Genomic DNA, 17,304 nt, shown 5'->3' with positions numbered 1-17,304 from the left:
GATATGTACATGAGTCCCTTTTGAGATCATGAGAGGAGAGACCTGGCTTCCGACAAGAATTCATTAGAAAATATATTTCCATTGTGACGATATAAAACTGACGAAGGGACTTGCCTCCACGGCACGGGGCGAGTGTGACTGCCTTCCGTATAGAAAATGGGATCCTTTAGGGCACACTGGCCGCTTTGAATAAGGAACATGGCAGAGCGTTTGCCCCGTTTACTGGGAGCTGGCCGAGGCCGTGCTGTGAGCAGATCACTCGTGAGGCAGGACCTCCCCGCTTTGCCTTCACTCCTGCTCCAGCTTGGAGGACAGAGGTATTGTAGTCGGAGTCCTAAGGTGGATCCAAGCTGGGTTTCAGCTACTGTACCTGGTCCTTGCGAATTTAAAAAAAAAATGAAAAGAAAGTCACAAAAATCATAGGACGAAACAAGTGAAAATAAATAAACAAAATGAAGATGTCTCCAGACCTTCTCATCTACACACAGGTATGACGTCTCGAAGCGCTTGTGCCCAGCGGGCTGGGAGCTCTCGCGTGGCAGAAACCCCATCGTGAAAGCATGTACTTGAGCTGGTTCTGATTTTTGGAAAAAGTCCCAGGTTATGGAGTTCAGGTAACCCACAGGCCATACACCAATAATCAGAGGATTTCATCCGGAGGGCTGATGCATCCTGACTCTAAACAGAGACTGAAAACAGGCTCTTGTGCAAAAGGAAACTGTCTCGTCCGTTTCCCTCTTCAAAAAAAAAAAAAGAAAAAAGAAAAGAAAAGAAAAAGAAAAACAAAAAAAAACAAACCAAAAACCTTCCTGTGGCCCAGTGGTCTGGGGCGGCACACGGCATAACACTGGCGGAGAGTCACTGCGGATGGAAGTGTCCGGGTCCGTGGGAGAAGTGTCAATGAGTCACTCTGTGAATGAACACTGCAGAAATGACATGTGCCTGCTGAGACGGGATCACAGGGCAGGACTGTGGAGAGTGGTCTCGAGAAGAGGCGGCGGGAGACTCGCAGAGTGTCGCAGTTCCTTGGACTGAGGTCGCGGGGAGAAGGAGCTGAGCCCGAGAGAACAAGTGCTTCTCCATTAACGTATATTCATGATGGCATTGTACAACTGAGTCAGCACCACAAAGTGGGCGGGAAGGCAGGAGGTGCGGTCCTGGGTGGCCGGATTGCACGTGAGCCACGAGAGCGCATTGTACTGCTCCAAAACGAACCTGCCGGGAGAACACACACGTGAGGGCCGGGCGGGCTCGGCGTCCCCCGCACCCCTTGGCAGACCCACATGCTGAGTCAACCCCGTGGAGTGCAGACGTGAGACGAAGCAGGCACTGGCTTTCCAAACCAGTACGTTCGAAAGTATGTAACATAACACAGGATTATTTTTTGAATTGATTACTACTGAAATAAAAATCGTTTCTGACATAACAAGGCAAAATTTACTGCGGAAATTAGTTTGACTGATTTCTTCTTACTATTTCAATGTGGCTACTAGAAAAATCTTAACTGCAAATGTGGCTCAAACTATTTCTAATGGGACCTTGCTTGAGAAGGCTTCGAGGTCAAAGTTCCACAGATCAGATTCTTAAGTGTAATTTTCACATCTCGTAAGATTAGAAGTCTAAGAAAAGGCTGGTATGAAAGGTGCCTGTGTCCTGTGGAAGCGCGTGCTCTGAGAGGGGGTTCTATCCACGCAATTCAGGTTCTGCTGGCTTGCTTTACACAACCTGAGTCTCGAAGGGAAAATCTTATAAAGCCTGTGATTAGAGCTCCAGGGCTCCCCTCTCCCAGCCCCCTCTCTCACCCATTTCTGTCAGCATGAAATGAGCAAGGATGACTGTGTGGGCGAGGAACACAGGGGCACCACCAGCCCCCGCACACACAGGGCCACCACTACCCTCTCGGGCTCATTACACAGTGCTCCTCCGCACAAGTGACAGTGGCAGCTCTTCCATGACCACAACCCCTTGGAAACACAAGAATAAAACAAAATCATTGCCTGCTGGATGGCCACATCACCTGGGGCTAGCTCACCTTAAAACATCAGATGTGGTCTTGGAATCAAGAGGATGTGGAACCCGCTGAGAATTCCTGGCAGGGAGAAGTTCATCCGTCTGTGCTACAGAAATATGGTGATGCAGTGAAGCCTGGCGAGAGAGCAGAGACAGTGACCTTCTGGCCTGCCTCCGACAGGGCTTAGAAGTTGGGGTCTCCGAGTTTATGTACTTTAAGTTGCTGGGTAATCACCCCAAACTCCAAACCATAAAGCTGAAGTTAGCGTTGCAAACACAAATGCACTGCAATGATTACACGAGGCCTCCCATGATCTGGACACCATCCCCAGGAGGCAGCTGACTGGGCTTTGAGGCGGTGTTCTTCCTGACCAGAACGCCACAGTTCGTTCCAAAGACTCAATCAGGTTCAGCTTCTTTGGGACAGAGGGGGCAGGTGGGGGGAGTGAGGGACAAAGTGACCTCACAGTTGGTGCTATACCCTTCAGCCGCCCTGTGGAAGTACTGCGATCCTGCCCGCCCCATCCATCCAGCGCCCATCGCTTTCTACCAGCTGCTGCAGCGGGACCTGCTGTGTTAAAACTAAGAATAACTAGGAACGTCAGCAACGCCAATGCTTATTTTTCCATTTTCTGATCAATGAGCTGCTACTCTAGCACGTTCATAGGTGGCTGCTAAGTGTCTGCCAGCATTAGAAACCCACGAGTCTACTGAAAGACATTGATACTGTACAATTTAGAAATGCATGGAGGATTTAAAACAAAAAATTTTATGACCCAAAACGATCTCATCCTTGGCAAATGGGAACACCACCCACTGGATTCCAAGTCCTTTGACAGGACCCTGTAACCTTAGGCAACATTCTTGCTTTTTTCTGGTCTGACACAACGTCCCGGCCATCTCGAATACTTCTTTATTTCAGACCTGCAGCCTGTCATTTCTTCAACTTCCATCGTTATTGGTTCTCTGGAATATCCATATCTTAGAACCTCAATCATGGCAATAGAGGTGCTCACGGCTACTGAGTGTCATTTCTCTAAGCCTTTTCAGTAGACGGAGTTAATGGCAGACTAGACTTTTCAAGGACCCAGGGAGGGCTCCAAGGGCCAGGATACACATCCTGCACGCTAAAAGTTCAATCTCTGGCACTACCTGACCCCAGACCAAGTTACGCAACCTTTAGAGCAGCTCTGTGAGGCCAAGTACCATGAGTGGCCGCTGAGCCCCAGCACTCCTGAGTGCCAGCCCTTAGAAAGCTGTCCTGCTCTGGGCCGTGGAGAGGACCTGTCACTGTCAGGTCCACCATGACAGCCAATTTCAAAATAAACAACAAATACTTCCTCTGATTTCATAATGCTAAAGTCATTAAAATATGAAAATTGTGGGGGCCAGAGCAATAGTACAGTGGGCAGGACATTTGCCTTGCCCCAGCCAACCCGGGTTCGAACCCCAACATTCCCTACAGTTCTCCCAAACATCGCCAGGAATAATTCCTGAGTGCAGAGCTAGGTGTAAACCCTGAGCATCGGCAGGGGTGACCCCAAGCACACAGCCCCAATTTATTTTTCTGCTTCAGGGGCCAGAGTGATTGTATAGCAGGTAGGAGGACTCTTGCCTCGCACACAGCTAACAACTTTACCACCAGGAGTGCAGGGCCAGGGGTAACTTATGGGCACCAGTGGGTGTGGCCTGAGAGGGGAATGAAGAAGGGGGGAGAGAGGGGAGGGAGGGAGAGAGGGAGGAAGGGGAGAGAAAAGAAGGGGGAAAGGAGGAAGGTTGAAGGGAGGGAGATAGAGAGAGAGAGAGAGAGAGAGAGAGAGAGAGAGAGAGATCGCTCCAATTGCTCAGACTTTCGACTCCTGCAGATGGCGCCATGGCACTGCACCTGCCACCTCAGTCTGTGGAGGAGGAGCGGACTCCCGAACATACAACCCGACCAGAGCAAATTTTAAGACAACCCCAAACTCACCTTCAGGAAGAGGGGACACTGGTTTTGAGCCTGAGGACAGGATGACCAGAACCACTGGGGGAGATTCTCAGCTTTGGCAGTGGACACGAAATACCCAAGGGCCAAAGGCTGCTGCTTCAGCTCCTCAGGGGCTTCCCGAGAGAGAAGACGCTCCCCCTGGCTCTGCAAGACAAAGCCCCACAGCCCCGTCAGCAGGGACCCCCAGAGCCCAGCCTGCACGGCGCGCTGACCCGGGGGCCTTCTCTGGGAGCAGCTCACATGGAGCCGGCGGGAGACCCCGAGCTCCGCTGCTAAGACACAGGGATCTGAGGAAAGCACAGCGCGGGTGAAAGGTACCAGCAACGCTGCCACCAGCCAAGTGCGAAGACTGGATCTGCTCAGATCTCTTTTCGGCGAACGTATGATTCCTTCCACAGCGTTGCCAGGGAGTGAGTCGAGGGCCGAGAGTGCGGGATCTGACTGCACCCCCATGAGGCCAGGGGCCACCTCGCGCCCTCCCTGCAGGGGCCTGTCTGCGACACATCCCTCATCTTGGGGTCTTCCTGCCAGTTTCCGGACCTGAACATGTCCCGCGGTGCGCAACAGGAACGAATCCACTCGTTTCCTAATGGTTTCTGGGATCCCCAGCTACTGCCTCAAGTTATTACTGATTCTCAGCTGGTTACAAATGAGACTCCTTCTTCTGCTGCAACGCCTTAATTGGGTATCAAAGAGTGTTTAATGGCTTGGAGAGGGAATGCCCAGAGTCTCAGAGGCCAGGGCAAAAGTGCTGAGCATGGAAACGGCCCCCGACAAGCTTCGGAACCAAGCTGCCTGGAACCGGCCAGGCAACTGCAGACGTTGGGGCGTGCAGCTCCAACAGATGGCTTGGGCCAGCTCTGTTTCCTATTAAAATGCTGCCCTTCAAGTCCTAATTCTTTGTTAATAAATAAACTGGATTACAACAACTGGCCCTGGGAGGTAGCTGCTATTATTCCCATTTCGCAGATAAGGTCACCAAGGCTGAGAAGGCAGAACAGGCTTGCCCCGAGCCACAGACAGAGCTAGTAAGGTGTGACTCGAATCACAGTCACAGTGGTTGTGCCGCCTGCTCAGAGAACTCACATTAATCCTAGAGTAAAACTATCTCATGTAAAACGTGTGTTTTTGGATCACAACAATCTCCAATGAGCCAATAAATTGTCATTGCCGGCAAGCGAATGTCAAAGGAATAAAGACATCTGAAACCCCCATTCCGGCAGGGGCCCGGGGGTGGGCCAGCGGTGTGACAGCTGTCTCCTGACCCATCTGTTCTGTGACTACAGTTTCGCATCTTCCTTCTCTTTCACAGATGTCCACTTGACGAAGACCTAGACCTCTGAGCACACCCTGGAGGGGGAAAGGGCCACCTGATCTGAGGACATTAAGAGAGCTCCTGTCCGTGTCTTAGCCTCTCCACTTCACAACTCCCAACACACAACAGGGCCCAGGAGCGAGTGCCAGGCTAGGATGCCCTGGGTCCCTCGGCATCACTGGGCTTTCCGAGTGCTGCAGGCCCCCGACAGCTGGGGACAGCTCCTGAGCCTCTGCACACTGCCAGGGGCCCTGGCGATGCCCAGTGCCACATCCTTGGGCCCTTGTACTGCGCTGACTGGCCTGCTCAAACACCACTGGGGGTGGCCCCAGGCTCCCCGAGCGCCGCTTGGGAGTTCCCTTCAACATCCACCACCCACCTCCCCCCCCCAAACCCCCAGAAACCTCAATACAATTGTAAGCATGAATCACCTAGCTTTAAAACAATTTTGCACAAGCAAAAGTGATGGCCAAACCCTTTAACTCCTCAATGCTCAGTTAAACCACCTCTGGGGATATTTAAAGATGAAACTAGTTGTAAGCTCCGGTCTTTGCCCTTAATACTCTGGCATTAACCAAGGCATTTCTCCCGGATCAGCCTGCATGGGGCCTGCCATCCCTGTAGGCTGCTCAGAGAAGACTGGGACACGACACAAGCAAAGTTGGGGCTTCTCAGGGTAACTGGTCACCGACAATGGCTCTTCAGTAAGAATACTTTCTGCGCATGCTAACTGAGTAGGATGGAGGAACGAGCATCTGAAAAGCCGCACATTTGGCATAAATAAATAAATAAATAACTGGGAAGCAGTAACAACCAAAACCTCTCTTTTCCCCCTAAGAAAAACAGCCATTGTACAAAACCCGTGCAGCTGTAACAGGCCATTCCTCTGACAAGCAAACTCATCAGGAATAATGACCTGTTTCTTCCAAATTCCTGTTTTTATATGAAAATGAAACAGAATCACTTTCCCACATTTACTTCTCTCTCACTGGGAGGAGGCCCCTGGGAAGGTATGGAGAGAGGGGACGGTCCTGCTCTCGTGCAGGTGGAGACGGGCCGGGACACGGCCAGCTGGGACATGGAAAGGCGGCACGAGGCCCTTACCCGGCTGTGCTGGAAGTGAGAGCCCACGCCGATACCGGGGGAGCCCGGGGAGGGCACAGGGGACGAGTTGGGAGAGGAGTGGAGGTTCCCCGTCATCAAGATGCCGATATCATTGTCCATATCGTCCGGGAATGGAAGGTCAAACATGTCATCTAGAAGGGGGGTGGGCGGAGAAAGCACAATGTTAAAAAAATACCTGTCTCCGCTTTTTAATCATGATTTTTTATTTCCTCTTAATCAATATAATAGTTTACTGGCCGATGATTGCATTGTTAACACCTTTAAGTTAACCTGTGTGTTCTGGATGCCAATTACTCAAATGGCTGAATTCATGCTGATGAACTGTGTACTTTTGCCAGTGATCTGGAAGAGGTGAGACCACTGTGACACTCTCCTTTACGAGGTACTCCTAGAACTGGAGTCAGTGAGCAAGAGAGTGGGTGGGACGCCTGGAAAGTGGGATCGGTTTAAGCTCGCTGAGCACTGACAGCTGTCGAAAGGTCAGAATTTTGAGTTAATAATAATGTCTGTAGTGAGTTTCCTGCGAGCGCTGGTGGGGAGGGAACCGGGACCCTGTTATTCTGCATGGCGCTGCTCTCCATGCTGTGCCACATGGCGGAATCTGGAAGACGTGAATGAGAGTAAATGAAAGAGTGTCATACGAGAACTCTACGGGCTGTTTCTATTTCTGCAAACATTTTAGCATCTGAGTTTGTGAGAAACAATTTAAAAACAAACACAGAGCAAGAAACGCTGATGGAGGGCCCAAAGGGATGGCCCAAAAGGTTGAATCAAGGCTTTGCAGCAGACCCCTGGGACCTCCAGCACTGCTCGGTCCTCTGAGCACCACCAGGGATGCTCAGAAAGGAATTACTGATTCAAAGAGTGACGCCTAGGTGGAGGGCCTACCAATAAGAAGCTAATTTTTTTTTTTTGCCTTTAATGAAAAATGAATGAAATAAAGTTCATCTTCAAAACCAAAATGAGCCTCAAATTTCCATTTCATCTTCACTTGTTTTATTACTTATGTCAACGGGGGAACCACATCCTCTGTGTCTGTGTCTCAGTAACAAAGCTGGACGCTGGCTTTTAGGGCCTCTTACTCACCATTGTTGGGGCTAAACCCATCTTCATTGGGATAGTTGGCTGGAGCCACCTGGATAGTTGATGAAGTTGGGAACACCAAGATGTGTGTACAAGACGCATCCTGAGGGGTGTTTAGCTGTGACGACTGCATGTTCAGAGCAGTACTTCGGCCAAAAACAGAGCCCATGGTGACAGCATCTTAAGGGAGAAAATAGTAAGTTTTAAGAGGACCTGAGCTGGAATGATAAGAGTTAGACACAACTGCCACGCTGGTTACACACTTAGAGTTCAGCCCCACTGTTAAAATGCTCTTCAAAGAAATGGACTCAGCGCATACAGCTATCAGAGCCCAAGGCTTGTGTCACACAGGGAACATGATGATACAATGATACTCAGTCTGTCAAGTATTTTTTTTAATCACTTATCTATTTCTAAAGTTCAATTCCCTCCTTTTGACTGTCAAAGCTTTATAAAGTTCCAGTCTCCTACATGATAGAAATGGTGCCATTCGACAAATAGTTACTATTACTAACACTCACTGGAAGCTTACTGCATGCTAGATTCTTCATTTATGTCACCTTATGTCATTACTCAGCCGCCTCAAGGAGCTATTATGCCCATTTGGTGATGAAGACAAAAGCACAAGGAAGTGCTCTAATTTGCCCAGGTGGTGCAAACAACAATGTATCTAAGATCCACAAGCAAGTCAGACCAGGGCACAGCTCCCACTGGGTTTTACAAGCAATGAGTGAGCAGGGTCTCCCCTGATCAAAGAAATACCAGGACAGTAACGTGTTTGGAAAGTTTACAACTTAGCCAGAAAAATTATGAAATAGCTTAGTTGGCATATTTTTAGAAATTCTGTGGCATATGGTAGCAATACAGCACTTGCCTTAAACTTGCAGGACCTGAATACACATGAGTGTGCTCTGTCTCTGTTATCTTCTCTTCTGGCACTCCACATACTATCACTTACATCTGCTCAGCATTTGCTGTGGGCCAGGTGCTGTGTTAAATGTTTTATTCCCTTGAGCCTCACCATACATCCTTGACCATACAGGACCTTGGAGATTCTGTCAGCTATGTCTTCAAAAGGCTATTCAAGCCTGTTCTTGCTGGGTCCACTCTAGTTACTCTTGAGAGGGTAATCTTCATATACTAAACCCAAGTTGGGTTCAGCCAATAACTAGCCATCACTATCATACTAGAATTTAAATCTCTCTCCCAAGCTATACACCATGAACATATATATATGTATATATGTATTTTATATATATATGTGTGTGTATATATATATATATATCTCCATGAATATGTGTGTGTGTGTGTGTAAAACCACACACTAAGCCCCTTGGAGGAAATCAAATAGCTTCCAGTTTTGAGCCTTAAATAATAAAGATATCCTTTCTACCTTCATGCCTTCTCTACCCAGATCCCCCATCTTCCAGTAGCTAGGCATTACACCCACCAACTGTGCCCCGCCATGTAATCCCATCAATGGCCAAGAGCCAGAGACTATAAAATCGCAGTCTCCTGCCCCGTGCCTGGCTGTCCTCACTAGGGCCCTCTGGAGGGGGGCAGGTTGAGTTTCCCTCCCTGCCCCAAGCACAGCCCTGGCAGCTGAAGACCCCCAGAACTAGCCACAGCCATGCTTAAGACCACTCTCCACACGCTCAGACGAGCCTCACGCATGAAGGAACCGGCAGAGGAACCCAGGTGTGCGGGACCAGGGGCTGAGATCTCCAAGGCTGCTTGGATCGGGACTGGGCCCCTCCACCCAGATCCCCTTCCAGTAGCTAGGTGCTATACCCACCAACTGCCCCCGGCGCTGTGTAATCCCATCAACAGCCAAGACCTAGAGACTATGCAACCAAGCTCCTGGAAGCGCACGGCCAACTTCTTATTGTCTAGTTCTCGCTCGAGGAAAACCCAGCAAGCTACTGCAAGTATCCTGCTGGCACAGCAGAGTCTGGCAAGCTCCCTGTGGTGAATTCAATATGCCAGAACCCAGTAACAATGATGGGTCTCATTCCCCTGACCCCGAAAGAGCCTCCAATGTGGCACTTGCTAGAATCTCAGGGCTAGGACGGATGGAGACATTACTGGTGCCTGCTCGAGGAAGTCGATAAACAAGGGGATGACAGTGATACAGTGACCCTTTCTGCCTGTGCACCTAAGTCTGAATGGAGTGAACTGGTAGGATCCAGAATCAGCAGAACTGACCCGAGGAGACTCACCCGGCATCACTACAAAGGACCCCTGGGGCTCCATGGCGACCAGGCAGGCACTGAGGATCGAAGGAGAGTCTGCGGCAGAGATTCCACACATCCGGCACACGTCCTTGAGCCGCTTGCTGATTGTCTGTAGTGAACATTCTCCAAGGAGGATGCTCCAATCTAAAATCAAATACCATGGTCACACACAGTGTAAGCAAGTGGCCTTTGGAGATTCATGGTGGTAGGAAGCTCTTGAGCACTGTTCTCTGACAACTGAAATCCCTGGACTGACCCTGAAAGGAATACGGCTTTACGTGGGCTACCTCCTTGTTACCAAAAAGAAAATGCCACTTGATGTCTGTTCCAGAGATAATAAAGGTCTCCTCTTCCATGGGCTCCAGTCCTGTCTGAAGTGATCTGCGAGGTGCTGGCACAAACCCAGGCACATCTGGATACTCCAAATACTTTCTGATAATGACGCCAGGCTAATGACCTGATTCTTTCTCCCATTTCTCGTCCTCCCCTCGGCCTGGCCTTTCCATGCCTCTAGTTGCATTTTTCTTTGGACGAGCACAGTTGGAGGCAAACCAGAGCTTGATTCACAAAGGTAGCAGCAGCAGAGACCAAGGTGGACCTTCCCGCAGGCTGCTCCAGAGAGCCAGAACCACGAGCAACTGTCTCCCGTGCTGCCACACTGACTGTTTACACGGAACACTGGCACAGGGATGTAGCCCAAGAGTAGGGACACCTGACTCTCAAGTGTGAGGCCCTGGAGTCATTCCTGGCACCACAAATAAACAAGTAAGTTGGCGTAAACGTCTAATGTTTACTGCCTCCAAATCAAAAGCACACCGTCTCTCCGACATCCGCTGGGGTTTCAGCTGGCCTGGGTGCTGCTGAGTGCCTGGCCCCAGGGGGCCTCCCGCACACCTGAAGCAGCAGACCGGTTGTCCTGTCTCACCCCTGATAGAATGCCAGGATAATGACCTGATTCTTTCTCTGCCAGGCTACTCTGCCTCGGCGTATTTGTTTCTTCAAAGCAGCTAGTTTACCTTTAAAGTGAAAGGAACAGTTTTTCTTGTTCCTAAAGAACCACAAACTGGAGTGGAGATAGTCAAAGTGGCCAGGAACAGAAAATATATTCCTAAAAACCACAGAAAAATTGAACAGCTCTATGCTCTGTATTTAAGGACAGGTAAGTAGGGACAGGTAGGATACCTGATAAGACAGAGGGAAACTCAGAGAGCTGATAATGAGATCAAAGGACCCCTATCCGATACCGTAGCACAACAGCATAGTCTGCACACACCTCAGATTCTCTCGGGAAGGAATGGGAGACGAAGAAATAGATTTCCTGTACATTCTCACTAGACTCTTCTCTCTGATTTTACTGGCTGGAGTGGAATTTTCTTTTAATCTTTACATTGGTTTCTCTAACCACACTTATAAACATCCCTCTCTTCTAAAAGATACGAGTATGCCCCCTCTTAGATAGTGTATGATGGACAGTGATGACCTCCATAATTTTCCAAATCACCAAGTGACAGCACCACTGAGCAACCTCTGAATGCCCTGATCCCTTCAATTATGCTGTAATTCGTCCCGGGGGTTAAGAGTGGCTCAGCTTAACTCCAGTATGGAACATAGCCGTAACCCATTTACTTCGGTGCCGGTTATAAATGCTTTCACACAAGCCCAGAACCGAATAGCCCATAACTGTAGAGACCAGCTGGAATGCCAAGTTGCAAATACTATCTGGCCTTTCCAGAGAAAATCTGCTGATTCTGCTCTAATGTACTTGCGTACACAGGACCAACAAACTATTTTCTGACACTTGCCTTGTTTTTTGTGCAAATCTCAGGAAAATTGTTTTTCCCATCTATATGCATATATTAAACTTTCAATAAACGTGTCATTAATAAGGCTTAAAAACCTAGGGACTAGAGATATAGTACAGCAGGTAGGGCACTTGCCCTGCATGCAGCTGACCCAGGTTTGGTTCCCGGGACTCCACATGGTCCCCTGAGCCCTGCGAGCAGGAGTGATCCTTGAATGCAGAGCCAGGAATAAGCCCTGAGCACTGCTGGTGCGCCCCCCCACAAACCCTCCCCTCCATCAAAACAAAACCAAACAAAACCAACAAAAAGTAATCTAGATTGTTCGTACGGATCACAGAAAGAATCCATGTAGCCACTCTGGTGCTGACATGGCCAGGCTGCCAAGTCAGCTGTGGCATGCTAGCTCCTGCCAGTGTTTCGTGACTATTATATACAAGGAATATAAGTAGTTGGTGGATATATTAAGGGAATCAACTTAAAAAAAAAGTTCTTCTCTCAACTTTCCTGACTGAAGAATACCAGGCAATGTGAATAAACTGCTCTAATTTACAACGACTTGCATCTGTGGATCAGGATTTATCTTGCTACTGTGCCACCAAAAAGTAACAAATACAAAATCAATCACCACCAACCATCCTAAATAAATAAATGAAGGAATCTGAAAGTTTTTATTATATATATGTCCTCTATCATTCATAATCTGTTATAAATATTTCCTGTAAGATATTTTTTTCCCTTGGGGACAGGAGGGAAGCTGACACTGATGGTGGGATTGGTGTACAGCATTGTGTGTCTAAAACAACTTTCAACAACTCTGTAAACCACAATTCTTCAATAACATGAAATGAAACTGTTTTCTTCTCACTGACCCAGTACATGAATAGTAGAAATCTAACTTCATTGGGTACCAATTTTCTTTTCATATAGACCACTCCGAGGTGCACACAAGGGTCTGAGATCACTTCAGGCAATGCTCAGTCTTGCTGTGTGACCCTCCAGTTAGGTGTTTGATCCCAGTGGTCAGTGCTCAGGGGTGACTTGGGATGTACCTGGTTAAAGCTCTGGGGTGACACTGTGCAGAGGGTCAGACACAGAGCCTCAAATTCAGGGCAGATGCTACACTTTGAACCATGTCCCCAGACCCAGTATCTAGGACTTGATGACCAAATGGCGGCGGTGCCAAGAAGTAGTTTTAAAACTGCTGATCTCTCTCGTGTGTTTACAATGTCTTGTCTATCAACTTCCTTGTCTCCTCGTGAGCTCAGTCCTCTTGCCTGTTTCATGAAACAGTATGTAAAGTTTCAAATATTTCTCACCTTTAAGTTCCCCGTGTCCGAGACGCCCCAGTCGCCCAATTACAACTCTCCAGGGTAGAGATGTCATCTGAACAATACCTATGCACCATTCCCATAACTTCTGTAGTCCAATTTTACGAGCAGACACTTTACTCCTCCGTGATCTAAAATTAAAAAAAAAAACGGGGAAGGAGTATGCAAATGAATCGTTATCATTTAGGAAGACAAACCAAGAACATTTCAAAGAACCCATCCACCCACCAAGTACCCACTGCAAATCAATGATTTACATCTCAAAGAGTTGAGCACTGGGTTGGAATGGTGACAGTACAGTCAATAGGGCACTTATCTTGAACACAGCGGGCCTGGGTTTGATCCCTCACACCTCACACCCTGAACCTCATCGAGAGTGATCCTTGAGCAGAGAGCCAGGAGTAATCCCTGCGCATCTCTGGTACGGCCCCAAAACAAAACCAAACAAATGAAAGAAAAGTTAGCATCAATTTACACGTACTATTAGCCAAGGTTGCTCACCTGTTTGGTAAAGCAATATTTACAATACAAGTCTCCAATAACTCCCCGTGGAGATCTGTACAGGAGGCCAGGAGCCAGCGCTGGTCATGAGACAGACAATAGCCCACGAAGAGCACATTGTATTTCTGGCTTGCTTCTCCAAATGTCTCCCCTAGCTCTGTCTGCTTGTCTTTGATCGGGGCCAGTATAAAAGGAGGGGAGTAAAGCTGGATTGGGCTGGGTCGCTGAAATCAAAATCAAAATCAAAATCAAAATCAATTTATCAACACATTCACTGAACACTGAAAGTCAAAATTCAGAACACGACTGAGTAAAACCAAGAAGGAATAATGACACGACCTTCCTCTCCCACTTCCAACAAATAAACGTTTGTGCAGATACAAATGATGAAACATATCAAAGTATTTTCCAAATGATATAACCAAATTAGTATTTCCTTATTAAAAGAAATCATTATTTTAGAAAGTAAATTGGTCCAATTACTTTATGGAAGTAGACATTAAAACCACAAGCTCATATCACTATATACCTACAGAAATGTGTGAAATAAAGAGAGAGAAAACCAACAAGCATTGATAAGAATCTGAAGCAACTAGAACTCTCATAAACTGCTGATACAAATCCTTTGGGAAAAGTAACATATCTACTCAAGCTGAGCACACACACATATCCTATTACACAATAAAATGTGTGTGTGTCTATCTCTTCACTGAAAGGCAGATAAAACAATGTTTACACTATTAATCAAAACAATAGTCTAAATTCCCATCAACAATAAAATGGATGATAAAATCTAATGTGGTCATACAATTTAAATATTAAACAGTAAGGAGAATGAAAAATCTATCACTGCAACATAGCAATGAAATGGATGAATTTCAACACTGTGTAAAAGAACACAGAAAAGAGTGTCATGGAGTTGATTTATATGGAAAGTCAGAAACAGGTAAAACTGTGTTTTTCTAGACATGAGAGTAATTAGCGCAGTGATTTGAGAGGCAAGGTGGGTTTCTGGACACTTGTCATGTGGTATTTTCTCTTGAAAAATAATCAGAAGTGTACAATCATTTATAGGTTTATGACTGGGACATTTTAGTAAGAATATTATATTTTGAGTGGTCATTAATTTAATAAATCAAAACACAGCTATTATCCAAGGACAAATATTTTAGATAAATTGTAACAAAATTTTACTGTCACTGCCTTTGTTTATAGTTATTAAACACATTTCAATATTTAATTATAGCAAGGGTCAGAAAACTTGTATAAAGGGTTAGAGAGTTAATTTTTTTGCTTTCTGGTCTCTGTCACATAGCCCTTTCCTTTTCAGAGTTATTCACGCCCAACTGGCTGTAAAAACAAAATACACTGTCAAATGGGTTCATACTGACAGTCACAGTGGTTGGTCTCTGAACTATAAAGCATAAGAAACTGCAATAACAAAATTTCAGGATTTTAAAGGTAAAAAGAGACTTGGGAAAGGATTTAATCAAATTTCTTTTAGGAACATAGAACACAGGCCAAGAGGTATTAAAGGACTTGATTGAACTTTCACATTTATGTCTCTGAGGTATGATTTACCAGAAGAACTGAAATTACACATACACACACACACACACACACACACACACACTCCTGAAACAAAAACTTACAAAGGTATGTACATGGCAACATTATTCACAAGAGTGAAAAAAGGGAAATAACTCAAGTGTCCATCCACCAATGAAATGATAAAAAGATTTGCTCCAAAATAAAAAGAAGGTAAAACTGCAACATTGAACGTTTGTAAGTTAAAAACAATAAGGATATTGTGTTATCTTAGGTCTAAGTTGTCATTTTAGACCTATAGGGAAAAAATAGTGAGAGTTTGCTGATTATTTGTCTTGAAAGAAAAAGTACTGCAGTATGCTCTATTTTAATGAAAAGATTAGAGAACTAAATGTTACATGCAGTAGAAGAACCAACTAAGCAGTCAACTCTCGTAGCTTGCAATTCTGGTATACAAGCACGCTTCTAGTTTGTGTCTTGGGGAGAAAAGCAGTCCTTCCGCAAACTTCTCCTGTGCTATTACCCACCTCTGGGTTCTTGAGGGTCATCTCGATGCTGGCAGCAGGCCCAAATCCTGTGAGGGATTTAATGTGGATCTGTGTAGGCAGGGGGCGCCTGCACTGGCAGTACACTGAAAATGCCATGGACTTCAAGTATTGAATGTAGAAAACTTGTTCATCCTTCATTGTCTGCAGCATGTACTGGCAAGGCACAATCTACAGACAGATACAAACAAAACAGACCCCTGAGAGACATGCTAACAAAGAGAAGGGGAAAAAGAAAAGGCAAAAGTCTTCCACCTGAGGTGATTTCAGTTTTCAAGTACTTAAGTATCGTCAACATGATTCCATCTAGAGACACAAAATCCTGTACTCCAGAGGCGTATGAGCAGTTTAAGAAGAAGTGGTACCTTGCTGGTCAAGGTTACATGTCATTTAGAAATGACTCTTCCCATCTAGAGAATACATTCCCTATTGCTGCTATGGTGGTCAAATTAAAACAATTGCATTTTTAAAATTTACTGATAGCACAGCAAGTAGGGCACTGGCCTTGTGCACGGCCACTCTGGGTTTGATTCTTCCCTCCCTCTCAGAGAGCCCGGCAAGCTACCAAGAGTATCCCGCCCACACGGCAGAGCCTGGCAAGCTCCCTGTGGCGTATTTGATATGCCAAAAACAGTTACAAGTCTCACAATGGAGACAGTACTGGTGCCCACTTGAGCAAATCAATGAACAATGGGATGACAGTGCTACAGTGCTTCCTCATTTTTATAATGTACCCACATAATGTGCACGACATCTCTACAACAGTTGAATCATTCGATTACAAACTTCAAGACAATGACAGCTATCAATAACTTAGGTAACTTTAATTTCAATCTTTTAATTAAGATGGCTTCATTCAGGTGATAAAACAAAATCCAAAGACCCAGGAAATTATTTTCCCCCAATAAAATAACTGTTCTAACATTATGACACCCTAGGCAGGAGAGCTGGCGGGGGTACAGTGAAAACGGGACTGTTCATGCACTACAGAATACAAATAGATGTAACCTTTGAGGGAAGAAATTTGGGAACATTTATCAATATCTGTGTCTAAGAATCGAAAAACCAAAAATGTGAAAAACTAGAGATCTAGAGATTTGAAAGTACAGCAACAGAATATGCACTACTATGGAAAAAGGGTACTTAAAAATCTTGCCTGTAACAATTTTAACATGAAAAAGTATAAATAATACATACAAAAGGACTACGGTCTCAAAAGGACTATGATTTAAAACTATGACCTCAACTATGTAAACAGGAAAAAAAAAACAACGAAAGAAATATACCACAATGTTAGTAATGATGATTAAATCTAAAGCATACACTTATACATATGTATGCTTCAAAACCTACGCATACTTAATTTTTGAAATGATCTTGTACTTACTTTTAAAACAATAACCAAAACAAACAAACAAACAAACAAACAACAACCAAAATGTCAACATAAACTTTCAAATAGTTACCTGGAGAATGAAAGAATTTCTCATATGTTCAGGTAAATTATCCAGCATCTCTGTGTAGCAGCGCATCAAACTCAAGAGCCAAAAGTTTCCAGAAGTGGAGTCTTCCTCTGCGGTGTACGTGAAGGGGTCCACCATGTAGATGACGACGGCGGGAGGGTAGGCGTGGCTATCTGCGGAGTCGGGCTCCGTGGGGATGCCGATCCTCTCCCTGTCTGTAACACTACAGAGACAGTCAGTCAGTACACAGGTAAAAGACACACAAATCCATTCCAGGTCACACTGACCCCCCAAGTAACAATCACAGATTAAATGCAACACTAACGTGTATCCGATGACCAAAATGCAGGTGATTCTAGCTAA

At 46.1% G+C, this 17,304-nt stretch overlaps 1 protein-coding gene across 2 annotated transcripts in view; it reads right to left on the bottom strand.

Annotated features, from left to right (window-relative positions):
* Positions 1-905: 905 nt before the first annotated feature.
* The window catches only part of MED13L (mediator complex subunit 13L), a 288,194-nt gene continuing 271,795 nt past the window's right edge, over positions 906-17,304 (bottom strand). For both annotated transcript variants that reach the window (XM_056131013.1, XM_056131014.1), the window contains exons 22-31: positions 16,945-17,164; positions 15,461-15,649; positions 13,386-13,609; positions 12,873-13,015; positions 9,740-9,898; positions 7,524-7,700; positions 6,417-6,568; positions 3,980-4,141; positions 2,033-2,145; positions 906-1,215 (exon numbers count right to left, since the gene is read on the bottom strand). In XM_056131013.1, the coding sequence (XP_055986988.1) occupies positions 1,083-1,215; positions 2,033-2,145; positions 3,980-4,141; positions 6,417-6,568; positions 7,524-7,700; positions 9,740-9,898; positions 12,873-13,015; positions 13,386-13,609; positions 15,461-15,649; positions 16,945-17,164 (1,672 nt within the window). In that variant the 3' untranslated portion in view covers positions 906-1,082. The remainder of the gene's footprint in view (positions 1,216-2,032; positions 2,146-3,979; positions 4,142-6,416; positions 6,569-7,523; positions 7,701-9,739; positions 9,899-12,872; positions 13,016-13,385; positions 13,610-15,460; positions 15,650-16,944; positions 17,165-17,304) is intronic.

The sequence above is a fragment of the Sorex fumeus genome, unplaced genomic scaffold (genome assembly GCF_029834395.1).
Source record: "Sorex fumeus unplaced genomic scaffold, SorFum_2.1 ptg000083l, whole genome shotgun sequence".
In the NCBI taxonomy this organism is placed as follows: Eukaryota; Metazoa; Chordata; class Mammalia; order Eulipotyphla; family Soricidae; genus Sorex; species Sorex fumeus.
This window is presented reverse-complemented; position numbering and strand designations above follow the sequence as displayed.